The following is a 13,718-nucleotide window of genomic DNA, read 5'->3' as shown; positions in this document are numbered from 1 at the left end:
TTTGGGAGCCCCGCGATCAGGACACTCCCGGAAAATGGTGCGTTTTCTCCCCCAAACGCCCGCAGGGCGAAACCCGGGTCATCCAACCCAGGACCCATTTACTCCAATGGGGGAGCCAATACCTCCTGACCGCAGCGTCCGGATGTTGGACAGTGGGTGGTGGATTTCACCCACTGCACAAGCACCAGCAGAGGACTCCTCTCCACTGATGTCACCCGCACTGCATTGGAGACGGGTCCAAAAACCTGGGTGGACCCGCCTTTTTGGTGTAAAAAAGGTGTAAGAGAGCAGTAACTGAAGTGTGAGAGAAGAGTGCTGTGAGAACAGGAGGGAAGAGGGCCCTGCTCCAAGGAGCTTACAGTCTGGAAGAAGGGGGAGAATATCTGGGTTACATCAGCAAGTTGCTTGGAATCTCTATACTAACCTGAGCCATCTTCTCACCCTACAGATCATCAGAAACTAGAGAGAGAAGCCCGGATCTGTCGCCTTCTAAAGCACCCAAATATTGGTAAGAGAGCTATTAACACGAATCCACCATTTGGGAATTAATAATTTATTAATTTACATTACTGCTGCAATTAGGGGAAATACATAGTATGTGTATGTATATATATATATATATATATATATATATATATATATATATAAGGATAAGGCTTGGCAAGTGGAGGTCTGGGCAGATCAAAGATAACCTATAAATCCCTCTGTCTCTGTTTTCTCTCTAGTACGGCTCCATGACAGTATATCTGAAGAAGGCTTCCACTATCTCATCTTTGACCTGTAAGTAATTATCACTGGAATTGAATAACCTATGCAGATGAGATACTATTGCAGTCACTGTGTTCCCAGACTTTCCTGGATACGGAAGTGGCACCTCTTATATTGCTACAGTATGATTCTGACCTGGGAAATGGTGCTGATGATTCAATGTAAATGTATCTGTCTCTCATTCCTTTTTTCCCAAAAATGTAACAGTGTAATGTGTGCTAGGTGAAATGAGGGAGATTGCTAGACTAATGAGGGAGAGAGGGAGATTGCTGCTATTTCAGGGAGTATCCTGCAGAATGCAGGAGGGTAGACAACTATGCACTAGAGTTGTAGTGTTGCTCCCATGCCACACTGCCACAGTGGTCATGATCAATGTGTAGGGGAAATGGCAATCACTTTATGCCACCAGTGTAGTCATGATTATCATAAAAGGGGCAGGGTGACCACTTTAATCGGATTCTATGCCAATCTCCATCCTTGGAGAGGATCCCCATCTTGGTGACATCACAATTGTGGGTGATATGGCTGATCCAGGACACGTTATTGCTCTGCTGCCTGCGCTACTGTCAGGTACAGGCAGAACCCCAAACTGTGCTTCATCACACCAATGAATGTCATATCGGAACCACTAAAACAGGATTAGCCACTACATTCACCATCGCCCACAAAACCACCCGTAATATCACCCTGCATTTCCCTCTTCAATCCATTATGGATCATTTCAGAGGCAGGTGCACTAAATATTTGTTATCTACATTGGATTGGGTACAGATTGTGAGCAGATTATTTGCAGAATCAAGCCCACTGTTTGCTCTGGCGTCACCCATCTGCAATGGAGGTGTAGAGGGGGGGGGGGGGGGGGGGGTCGGCAGGGCCGCCGATAGGGGGGTGCTGTGAGTACAGCTGTCCCGGGCCCCGGCCTCTGGAAGGGCCAGGGCAGCTCATTTTGCCCACAGCAACCCTCCGCTGTTTGCTGCCTGCACTGTGCTTGGTCCTCAGCAGGTCTCAAAGCACAGCCTGGCTTCTTTAATGCAGGAAGCCGGCGGCCAATTAAAATGCTGCACCAGCTTTTGAGCCAATCAGAGCTCATGTACCGTTAGCCAATCAGAGACAACTGATACATGACAAATAATGCATTTCTGCATGGGTTGCATGTAATAAACCCGGCACTCCTCTGACTTAGCTTTATCCTGCTGCAGGTGCCCTCCGTCCATGGGTTGTGTACAGTCCAGAAATATCTCAGGAAAATCAGCGGCACTCCACAGACTTTTAAATGGATAAAATTCCTTTATTACGCCCTATAGCGTTTTGGGGAAAGATCCCCCGTCTTCAGGGACTCAAGGATTTCTGCATGGGTTGGGATCATTTGGTCTACAGCATGATGGTCGACAGTCACTAGGTCGACACCATTAGGTCGACATGGGGAACAGGTCGAGATGGTTCTAGGTTGAAAGGTCATTAGTTCGACAGGTCGTTGGTTTGACAGGTCATTAGTTCGACAATGTCAGGTCAGATTTTACAACCATACACAGACCTCTATGCAAACAGCAGAATTAGGCAATTTATCAAGCAGTAAAAAGAAAATCTTTCCAATGAAAAAAAATCTATTCTTAGGAATCCAGCGAAGGATCCAGCTCCTCTGGAGAGCTCCACTATCTAACTGGCCGGGCCATAGTCAAGGCCAGTTTAAGGGCCTCATGGGCATGGAGCTGGAAAGTTTAATGACCTATTATGAGAAGCGGAGGAGGTGATGCCAATGCCAAGTACGCATGTACAACCAATGCACTATACTCCCCAATGTTTACCTAAATATATAAAAGTACAACAATTGCATAATTTGTGGAAAATAGAAATGTTTAATACTTGGGGCCAGTTGGTGCCTTGTGACCATCATTCTGTCATGATGGTGCGCCATTGGCGCTGGTCATGGTGTTAGCCCTTCATGACACTTCCTCCTTTCGCTGACAAAGGAAATACTGACTTTTCACCACGGCTTCCAGTGCACAACCATATGGGAAATAGAGGCCCTACTGCGCAGTGCAACAATACACAATGATAGTTACCTCCAATCACCAATGTTAAACAGGCTAATTAAGGAGAACTGCATTCACCTTGCAGAAAAAGGGAAGTTGTTGTTTACCCTGCCCCATGCCTTCCACAGTAATCCCAATCATTGTTTCCAGCTATGTAGAATGGAAAAGGAAAGTGTTCCAAATCTCATTGCTTGCTGCAATTTACCTAGAATGTATTATCACTATGGTACCTTTTGGCCCTACACGGGACATCCCAGGGAACCAGCCAATGCAAGGAACTAGACATTCTATATAGAAACCTATATGATATATACAATATATAAGTTTTATTAATTTGAATTGAACATCCATTGTCCTGCATGTGATTTTCACCTTGTTCATTGTGTTTCCATTGGTAACAGCAACCATAACCGTTGGAGGCATATTTCACTGGATGTCTCTCCTTATACAATGTATGAATGTAGCCCATAGGCTACAGTGGGCTAGTGGATTGCTTTGCGTTCTGGAGCTTAGTAAATCTGCTAGCCTAGCAGCCCTCATAAAAACTCCATAGGGACCACAGCAAATATTGGACATAGATGCTGCAGTATGTCCGTGCCACATCCAAAAAGAACCTGCTGAAATAGGTGGCCCATCTCTGTCCGCATGCCACTGTACTTGGATTACACACCCGCGGCACACCCATGACTCGCCCACTAGATGGAGCTGTCTGCGCTTCCACTTGTGTTTGTCTCAGTCAGGCCAAAGATGAGAAATTGGCCCCAATACCTGTTACTGAGGGCAGAATACAGACAGTTTGCAGGACAGCCAGTGCCTGATTAACAAATTGGCTGATTATGCTGAAGAATCAGGGCACCAAGACTGGGGGGGGGGGTGCACCTTGCTGGTGACAGCCAAGGAATAACATTAAGGCCTAATTTATTCCATGCTTGTTAGCTATCACCCGTCCTGATCTACTGTGGGGGGTAAAGTTCTTAAGGTGACTGACGGGTGACTGTGCCAATGTAACTCGCTGATGGAACCATTACTTTATGTACATTGTGCTACAGCGCCAGCTGGTCAGCCTAAAGCCAATGTTTCCTTTCCAGGCCACAAGCATTAGATCCTACATGCCAGTTGTATAAGCTTCCTTACATGCACATGGGCAGTATGTATGATGAGTCCCTAAGCATACACGTGTGTTTCGCAGCATTACAAAGGGAGCTACATGTGTGCCTAGGGTACCGTAAGCCTTTAATCAGGCCCTGAGGATTGCAGGCCTTGTACTGTGAAGTTATCCTTACATTCAAAATAAGCGCAGACACTCAGTGTAACATCCGCCCTGCAGAACAGCAGACGGGGTCCTTAGCTGTTGTTTACACATAGCAAAATGAGAGTCTCTGGGAATTACGTCCAGCATGCAAAATGAAAGAAATCGCACTGAGAAAATGCTAATTTAATCAAGCATGTAGTAGGTGCGAGATGGTAGTTTGTCGAAGCCTATGCATATAAAGTAGTCATAGTCAAGCCAGAACGGTTATTGTAACAGGCTGCTCGGCTTCATATCAGTATAGTGGCAGCGATAGCCGCCTCAGTTTTGAGAACACTTATTCTTGTAACATAGGGGCAAAGGCTAGTGGAGGCCCAGCAGCTGGGCAGCACCAGCCTGCAGTGCATAAGCACACATACATTAGGCTATAATGTCCTGGTGTTACTGCGTATTAGGAGGTGCCCAGCTGCAGGGTGAGCACAGTATACCAGAGGAATGAGTTGCATTGAAAGGAGTCGGCTATGAGAGGCTACAATTGATGTATCCTATACTGACCGTTCTGGCCAATCAGCCACCTTTGTGCCTGAGGCTATGATAGGATCACACTACCTCCCCCCTGACCACTACTGAAGGCTGTCTGTACATCTCCCTGTCTGTTGTCGTGGGAACAGTCTGTACATTTTTTTTTTAATACATTGCATGGATGTTATATCTATATATATAAATATATATATATATATATATATATATATATATATATATATATAAAATGCCATTTTGTGGGAGCAAACAGAATAGCCAGCCGTACACCTGCAGTGCCTGCTATTCTGGACACTGCCTTTGATATGATGAGAGTGCATTGCTGGCAATATAATCACTCTATCCATGCTGTTCTTTCTGCAGAGGATTTTGGTGCAGGCACAGAGGAGGGTGGGGGGACGCAGCCTATAAATACACCAGGCTGTGTTTGGTGTTACAGCTCTGTGGGCGTTAGATGAAGACAAGACATGAGTGTAGCTGCGATTCACTGCATCGCTATCCTCCCCTGCAGCCACCTCTGCTATTCTCGTGCTGACCTCACACTTAGCTTAACCGGCAATCTACCCTGCTAGTTCTGTGCTCTGAGCTGCCGCACACCTGTCACTCTGTCAGCTTCCTGCTCCAGGACCCACCTACATCTCTTCCACTTCATTTCCATCCTTCTGTGCTGCTAATCATACCCACTTCCTTCTGAGATTTTACATCCTCCTCTGAACGGTCTGTGCTGATCTTACACCCACGCCCCTGTCATTCCCTAGCATGCGGCATAGCACCCCAACTCTTGATACACCTCCATCCTGCTATGTGCACCCCATTGTTCTCTCGCTGCGCGCACTCTGCCCCCCCCCCCCCCACTCCTGTACAATTTATCCCTACCCTTGCTGTGCTATTGAAAGCAAGTGCTGCAGTGACACATTTTAGAACTCATCATTCTATATATAACCCAATGTGTAGCTCCCACACCCTGATTAATTAGACGGAGCCTGTAGCTGCCCCCACCCTGCTGATTCCTGCTCTCTTCTCCTTGCAGAAAGGAGGGACTAAGTAAAAACCAGACCCGGACAAGACCCCGAACCGCCGGGGGGTGTCCCGTCCTGGGGGGTGTCTTGTCCGAGGGGGATGCCTGTGATGGCTTTCACCAGGGACATGGGGAAATGGAGATTACAGCCTCCCCGTGTGGTCTGGAACATTCCGGATTTTGCTACGTTCCTGGACTATACAGGCAGGCTTTATTCTACACCCCCTCTTCTCCCTGGGGACATCTGTCACAGGCAGCCCGCCCGGACAAGACACCCCCTGGACCGGACAGTACAAGTTTCAGAATGCCTGAAACTCTCTTCACCTTCCTTCATCTCTCCTCTGGTTGGGAAGAGCCATTGACAGCTCATCAAACCTGTGCCTCTGACTGCACTACATTCTATCTGGCTCACATTCTGACTGCCTGGCTCTGTTGCTGCATAAGAGGGACAATAGTGATGTCAATATTCTCTGGCAGGGGGGCCCTTGACAACAGTGGGTTCAGGGTACAGTATGCCCTGCATCCTCCACCCTTAATCTGGCTATGTCCACAGGGGTACAGGGGAAATCCACATTGGCCCACACTGCCTGAGGTTCCACCTCCTCTTCTGTTAATTAGGTTCCAGACTGTGCACTTGAATTATACAGTATTCATACATTATACTGCACAGGACTAAGGAGTATTCTCTACAGTGCATTGGTGTTATTAATCTGGTCCAGTATCATGATGAACTAGCATTATTTCTGTATATGTTTATCAAGGGGCCCAGCCTCGGCACTCTTCAATGTTTGGCCAGGCATCTGTGGCGGTTAGGGATGGCCGTTGTCCATGGATGAATTGAAATCATTGATGGTTTATAACCAGTGGTAATTACTTTTACCATCAATGGTACCATTTTACCATTGATGGGGAGAACCAAATGGTTTCTTGTTATCAATGCTACAGAGCTACCCATTTTTGATCTCTCTTAGGTTTTGGGAAAGGGAGCATAGCTCTGCCCCCTGACACCTGCAAGGCCACATTCTCAGCTCCTGATTGGCCTAAACTTACTTAACACTAAAGCAGTGGTGACCGGCATTGGGCGAAACCATCAATGGTTTGGTTTCACACCATCGAGATTAAGCATTGAGGGTAAACATCAATGGTTCCATCTATAATAACCATCAATGGATAAGCAATTTCTACTGAGAAGCCTCTAGCATCCTCAATACCTGTTTGCTGTGATGTAGTGCCCATTTTTGATAGAGTGCTGGGACCAGACAAGCAAATCTACAAGTCCCGGGCAGCAGTGCAGCCCCAGCAGACCCCAGTGGCCACCGTTACAAGCCACTGTGGGTTTGCTGGGGCAATTACTATGCCACTGGTGCGGTGCAAACTGGCTGCATATGCTCACATGTGGTTGAATCTCTCACTATAAGTGTGTATTTTACATTATGGGTTAAATACCGGCTAGAAAAGTCCAAGTTGGTCTAAAATCAAGCTCAGTGTTTTTGGTTACGAACTTCCTGGAAGAAGGCAGAGTGGGTTGTTGGTGGTTTTGCAAAGTCTGCATAGTCCAACTTCTCATTAAGAATATAACTAAACAACAACATACTGTTTATGACATAATCAGGGAAATGTAATAGTGGGGCAGATGTATTAAGCCTTAACAAGAGATAAATGCAAGGGTGATAAAGAGAGATAAACGTCCAGCCAATCAGCTCCTTACTGACTTTTTTCAAACACAGCCTGTAACATGGCAGTTAGCAGGTGATTGGCTGGATGTTTATCTCTCCTTATCACCCTTGCATTTATCTCTTGTTAAGGCTTAATACATCTGCCCCAGGGGCAAACGCAGGATTTTCAGAAGGGGGTTTCAGAGGGTCGGAGCAAAGCACGGAGATGGACACTTAGGTGACCCAGTATATGCCGGGTCAGTTTAAGTGTTATAGATAGACCAAATGTATATTAATAATAATAATTATATATATATATATATATATATATATATATATATATATATATATATACAGTGTATGTATATATATATATATATATATATATATATATATATATATATATATGGGATGCGGTCATTTGGTCGAATGCATTATGGTCGAATGTCATTACATCGAATCCATTAGGTCGAATTGGTAAAAGGTCGACATGATTCTAGGTCGACATGGGAAAAGGTCGAAATGATTCTAGGTCGAAAGGTCATTAGTTCGACAGGTCATTAGGTCGACAAGGTCATTAGTTCGACATTGTCTAGGTCGACATTCACAAAGTCGACATGGGGTTTTTCACTGTTTTTTGAGCCGACATGTGCTGACAGGCGGTATTTCATGCCCTACCATCCACTAGGGCGTGGTGGGAGAATAAAATAGTGTGCCGAGCGTAGCGAGGCACCGTGCCCGACGCATAGCGAGCGCAGCGAGCGATGCGAGGGGATGCAGTGCACTTTAAACTGTGTCCATGTCGACTGTGTTGACATTCAGGTAAAAAAACAGTGAAAAACCCCATGTCGACTTTGTGAATGTCGACCTAGACAATGTCAAACTAATGACCATGTCGACCTAATGACCTGTCGAACTAATGACCTTTCGACCTAGAATCATTTCGACCTTTTCCCATGTCGACCTAGAATCATGTCGACCTTTTAGCAATTCGACCTAATGGATTCGATGTAATGACATTCGACCATAATGCATTCGACCAAACGATCCCAACCCATATATATATATATATATATATATATATATATACATGCATATATATATATACATACAGGGGCATCAACATATATATATACATACAGGGGCATCAACAGCAGTGTAGACCCCTGGGCATAGCAATGTATTGGGGCCCCTACCGATCCTCCAGCGGTAGGGGTGGGGGAAGCTTTGATGTCCCGTGGGTGGTAGGGGGTATTATATCAACTGCTCAGCATGTAGGGCCTGGATCAGTAATTTCCACTAATTACCCCTTTACTGCACAGATGGTGGGAGATGGGGTGGGAGAAGAGGGCATTGGGCTGAATGAAGGGGCCCTGATACATAACTTCCAGGGTGGTAGAGGATGTTTAATACGCAGAGGAGGGGTGTATAGTGGAGTGGGCTTATTATTCATAATTTTCTGGTGGGAGGACAGCTTGCTTGACGGCAGATATCTCCAGTTTCCGGAAATAGATTTCTTAGTGGAATTAAAAACTAGAGACTCCCACCTACCAAATGGTATTGGGGACTAGGGGATCAGAGTTCAGAAGGCAGAGCAATCTGCCAACGAGAATATAAAACTACATACCAGGTGTGTGGAGCTGGAACAGTGACCAGCTGCTGGAAGGCTGATATCTCTGGTTTTGGGAACAGTAGAGACAAGCTACTAGTGTCCATCAAAGGGGGGAAAGTTCCAGCTTTTGGAATATACCCTCAGAAAAACAGAACCTGAAATATCTGACTGTGAAGAGCAATTAACAGGCTTGGATGGGGACCACTGCTTTGAAGTCAGATATCTCCAGTTCCCAAGGGCCGATTTTTAAAATTCTTGTATCCATGGAAAGAGGGGACCCTCAGCTTTCAGCCTAGGGCCCCTAGACTCCTGGGGAGGTTTCTGGGTACTCAGAAACCCCCCCTGCGTGCGCTACTGTGCCCCAGAGTCGGAGTTTGCTGCAGCCTGGGATTTCATCCAAGATTGCTTGTATTTTTAAAGGAGCAAACATTTACTAGGCAAAACCAGGTTGCTGCTTTAAAAATAAGGGTAATCTCTGCCAAAATCCTGGACCTCTGCAAACTTGGACCCTAAATAAATTTTCCCTAAAGTGTCTAGTATTCACAGCCCTATACAATAAGATGAAATGGACATTTCTTTCCATGATATAGATTCTTAACTATAGATTGTAAACTTGCAGCAGGGCCCTCTTATCCCCAAGTCCGTCTGTTGTTACCCAGTGTGTTTTATCACTGTCTATAATTGTAAAGCGCAACAGAATCTGCTGCGCTATATAAGGAACTATACGTAAATAAATAATAAATGATATAATCACTTATATAGGGTATTTGGTCATCGCGTGCAGACAAAGTGACTTGTAAAGTATGTACAATGCAATGTCGAATTTTGCAGGAAAATGTATCTTTATTATGTTCTATTATGTTCAGGAAACATTAACAAGTTGAGTCATCTGGCTCAATGAAAATCCTGCCAATAGGCCAATCTTGTAGCCATATCAGTCATAATTATGGTTTACCAAAGCATTCCAGGATTTTTACACATGACCATGGTGGAATTCTATTTGCTTAATTAATGCATGTTCTATACCTATGTGGAAGTCCTTACTTTCCTTATGCTTTTTCCTCACTTAGTTTCCATCTTTTTTATTATTGTTATCATCATCATCTACCTGTGCAACCTATATGCTATACAGCAGTGGTTCCCAACCCTGGTCCTCAAGTACCCCCAACAGTGCACGTTTTCCAGGTCTCCACACAGAATCACAGGTGACATAATTAGCTCCACCTGTGGATCTTTTAAAAAGTGTCTGAATAATGAGTGCACCTGCTGGGTGACCAGGAAAATGTGCACTGTTGGGGGTACTTGAGGACCAGGGTTGGGAACCACTGCTATACAGTAGGCCATCATTTGCAGGCCACATTTATCAGCACTGAGATGGACTGGAAATCGGCCCTGGTATCCTGTCCTGTGGGCTCATGAGAATGTGAAGGTGGCCACCAGTAACAGGGTCCTCACCACCAGTCACAGGGACATGACACGAGTCAAGGGAGCATGGCCTGGCCGTTACGTTATGCATGCTGTCTAAGCATGCTAGCTGAGCAGAGTACCAATAGGTGGAGCGACTCGTCAAGGCCTCCAGGCTGATCAGGCCATTGGTCCTTCAGATATTTTGAAGAATTGCCAAATCGGATCCAACTTTTCATGGGAGTTTAAGAGCAGGAGGTGTCTGACTTTTTTCAGACCAACTATAATGGTAGCAGCTAGTCCCCCTTCGCCATAAGGCCCTGGGGAGGAGAGGGGGCAGGGAAAGGGGGCGGGGAGAGGAGGAGCAAGGTCAGAACAAGGGACCCAAACTGACCCTCACGGGCTTGCTTCGCTCACCACGCTTCGGGCAAGAAGGCCTTGTTTCTTCACTATCATGCCACCACTGGTTGTCTTTAGTAACCAGATGGCAAGCGAAGCAGAGCGAGCCACCATGCCTGAAGCGTGGCGAGTGTCCAATTTTTGTACTCGCGCTACTACCAAGTACGGAAGCTGGCATACATGCCCATCACACTGCCTGGAGTCAGAACAATTTCATGGGTTCACTTGGTAGCCCTACAGTTAGGGCCTAGATTTTTAATTTTAGTTTTATGGTTAGTGTACTCGGGGGTGAATTTATGAAGCTTGGAGAAGTGTTATCTATCCCCATAAAGAACGTTAAGTGCAAGGTGATAATGGTTCAGCCAATCAGCTCTTACCTGTCAATTTACATATTGTAGCTGATTGGCTGACCCATTATCACCTTGCTCATAACGTTCTTTATGGGGATAGATAACACTTCTCCAAGCTTCATAAATTCACCCCTCTGTCACTGGACGGATCTGTGCACACTAGGGAGGTCAGTCTAGTTAATTCATGCAAAACATCCATTCGCATTCCTGCGGGGACATTCGCCTTCCAGCAGAGGGCGGGCATTCATGCGGGCAGTGGGCAGCTTTTAGTTGGCCCGCAAAGCAGCGGAATTCACTGCTTTGGGAGTCAATCAGAATGACCTGCTAGATGTCATCTGTGTGAGTATACATGATCCGGTACAAATGCAGGCACCAATTCATTTATTTGGCACATGTGCATTATGCTGAATTCTGCATTTTTGCTGGCATCCAACTCAGAAGCCAGCCCTCTGTAGGCAAAATGGAAAGTATTGCTATCTCGATTACTGACTATCTGGGAAACTTGTACCACCCATGAATAAACCTGGGGGGGGGGGGATGGGGAGTCTTTTTGTGCGTGGAAGGGCATTCCATAGGATGGGAGCAGCCCGATGAAAGTCCTGTAATAGTGAATGGGAGCTAGTGATCCGTGCAGAAGAGAGACGCAGATCTTGTGCAGAGCGTAGTGGTCGAGATGGGAGATATTTTGTGATAAGTAAAGAGATATAAGCTGGTGCAGTATGGTTAACACCTTTATATGCGAGTAGAAGGGTTTTATATTGAACAAGGTCAAATACAGGCAACCAATGGAGGGACTGGCAGAGCGGATCAGCAGACGATGAGCGTCTTGCTAGGAAGATCAGCCTAGCAGCAGCATTTAAAATGGATTGCAGTGGTGAGAGTCTGTTCTTGGGAAGACCAGTTAGGAGACTATTGCAATAATCAATGCCTAAAAGCTGCCTTATCTAAGGCTAAGGCCAGTGTGCCTTGTTGAATGAGGCAGCCTGATGAGGCCATTGTAAGTTGGGTACAAAATTCCGGCGACCACAACACCACAGTGGAATCTCGAAGGTCAAAATCCCAAGGTATTTGAAACCTAACCAACCCTCCCATAGCCTACTCCTATCCATACCTCCCCCTAGTACTTAACCTTAATCCTAAATTAACCCTTATACCATCAGGATCTGTCTGTGTTTTGACCGCCCTGTTTCCTTCTGGAGCTGGTATTATGGCCGTTGGGATAGTGAGCTCTGGAATCCGGACTCCATCCCATCGTATGGTAGTTACAGGAGATAGGTGTAGTTTCCCTGATGACCAATGGTGTCTCCTGAGGTGAAGGGCGAAATTTACTAAAGGAAATTTGTAAAAAATAGGTGTATTTGTATCCAGAAATACACTTATTTTTGACATTTACTATCCCGAAAATACGGCAATTCAGATTCGTATTGATAGCACATCAATACAACTACGAATTGCCGTATTTCTGGATACAAATACACCTATTTTTTTTTACAAATTTCCTTTAGTAAATTTCCCCCGAAGAGTCACACAAACAACCACCAACTGCCATTCCAAAATGACTCACTGGCAGTTGGTGTGACTACCCTATTTGAATTTTGAACTGTGCTGCACGCCTCCTCTGGAGCTGCCACTGTATATTATGTTGTATATTATGTCACTGTGAGTATATACATTTGGGTGTTGGTGGAGCATGAGATAAGGTGAGGTTGAAGGAAAGGATGTTGTGGACAGAGGTGTGAAAAATGGTGTTACAGCTGTGGTCCTGTACGCAGGGATTGTGCGGATATATGAAGCCAAGGCAAAGGTCCAACTTTGTTTTTGGTTTGAGGCTCTATTTCTGTGACAAGATAACAGGAGATAAGACATAGAGATGAACTAATGTGCATCCATCTTCCTCATGCCTCACAATGGGCAGGTCTATGCATATATGGCTTCCTATCTTGTTTTTGCAGTTGGGAAAAGATGAGAGCAACATAATTTGTTGTAATAGGTTTTCCAATTAGATACAGTCAGGTCAGGTTTTGTTTGTGTATGTTGGTGCACTATACAATGATCCATTAACCTGGTCAAACTAAATGACCAAACTCTTCCTGTGCGGCTGTAATCTAACACGTTGCATGGTTTTCACGTGTCTCCAAATCTCTTGCATTCCAGGGTCACAGGTGGGGAGCTGTTTGAAGATATAGTGGCAAGAGAATATTACAGTGAAGCTGATGCAAGGTGGGTACCCTCCTGTACTAGAGTACCCTTCCACTTACCTCTCACCCCTGACCCCTCCCTCCCCGCCCGCCATTTTCAAGATGACTTGCCGACTTCTGTTCTGTTGTAAACACTCAGTATAAAATTCATGGAAAGTACACATATTACGCACAAATACGACACATTTGGCCTAAAAAGAGTAAATTTTAAATTTTGTGAAATTTTTGAAGTAGAAATCTGAAAATCCACTTCCACACACATGCTCACAATCTAGGTAACGGGTGATCACATTTTACTGTGGGCTTATAAATTCACCAAATGCGCACACATCTGCCTCGTAACTGAGGAACAGTGTAGTTGCCTTATAATCTGGGGTCGGTGCACTCTGTCTTCGGATGTCACTGTCCTTCCAGCGCTCCCTGACCGGTAATGCTGTAGCTCGGGGAGCTGCATACAGCCTGCTATCACTACTATAGTGTATGATTACTTTG

The 13,718-nt window shown here is 45.4% G+C and overlaps 1 protein-coding gene across 28 annotated transcripts in view; it reads left to right on the top strand.

The window, feature by feature from the left end:
* CAMK2B (calcium/calmodulin dependent protein kinase II beta) overlaps positions 1-13,718 on the top strand; it is a 116,023-nt gene that overhangs the window by 51,230 nt on the left and 51,075 nt on the right. For all 28 annotated transcript variants that reach the window (XM_083184675.1, XM_083184672.1, XM_083184670.1 and 25 more), the window contains exons 3-5: positions 449-508; positions 726-780; positions 13,183-13,248. In XM_083184675.1, the coding sequence (XP_083040801.1) occupies positions 449-508; positions 726-780; positions 13,183-13,248 (181 nt within the window). The remainder of the gene's footprint in view (positions 1-448; positions 509-725; positions 781-13,182; positions 13,249-13,718) is intronic.

The sequence above is a fragment of the Crinia signifera genome, chromosome 4 (genome assembly GCF_055691185.1).
Source record: "Crinia signifera chromosome 4, ASM5569118v1, whole genome shotgun sequence".
NCBI lineage: Eukaryota > Metazoa > Chordata > Amphibia > Anura > Myobatrachidae > Crinia > Crinia signifera.
Note: the sequence above shows the minus strand (reverse complement) of the source record. Positions and strands in the feature narration are given on the sequence as shown.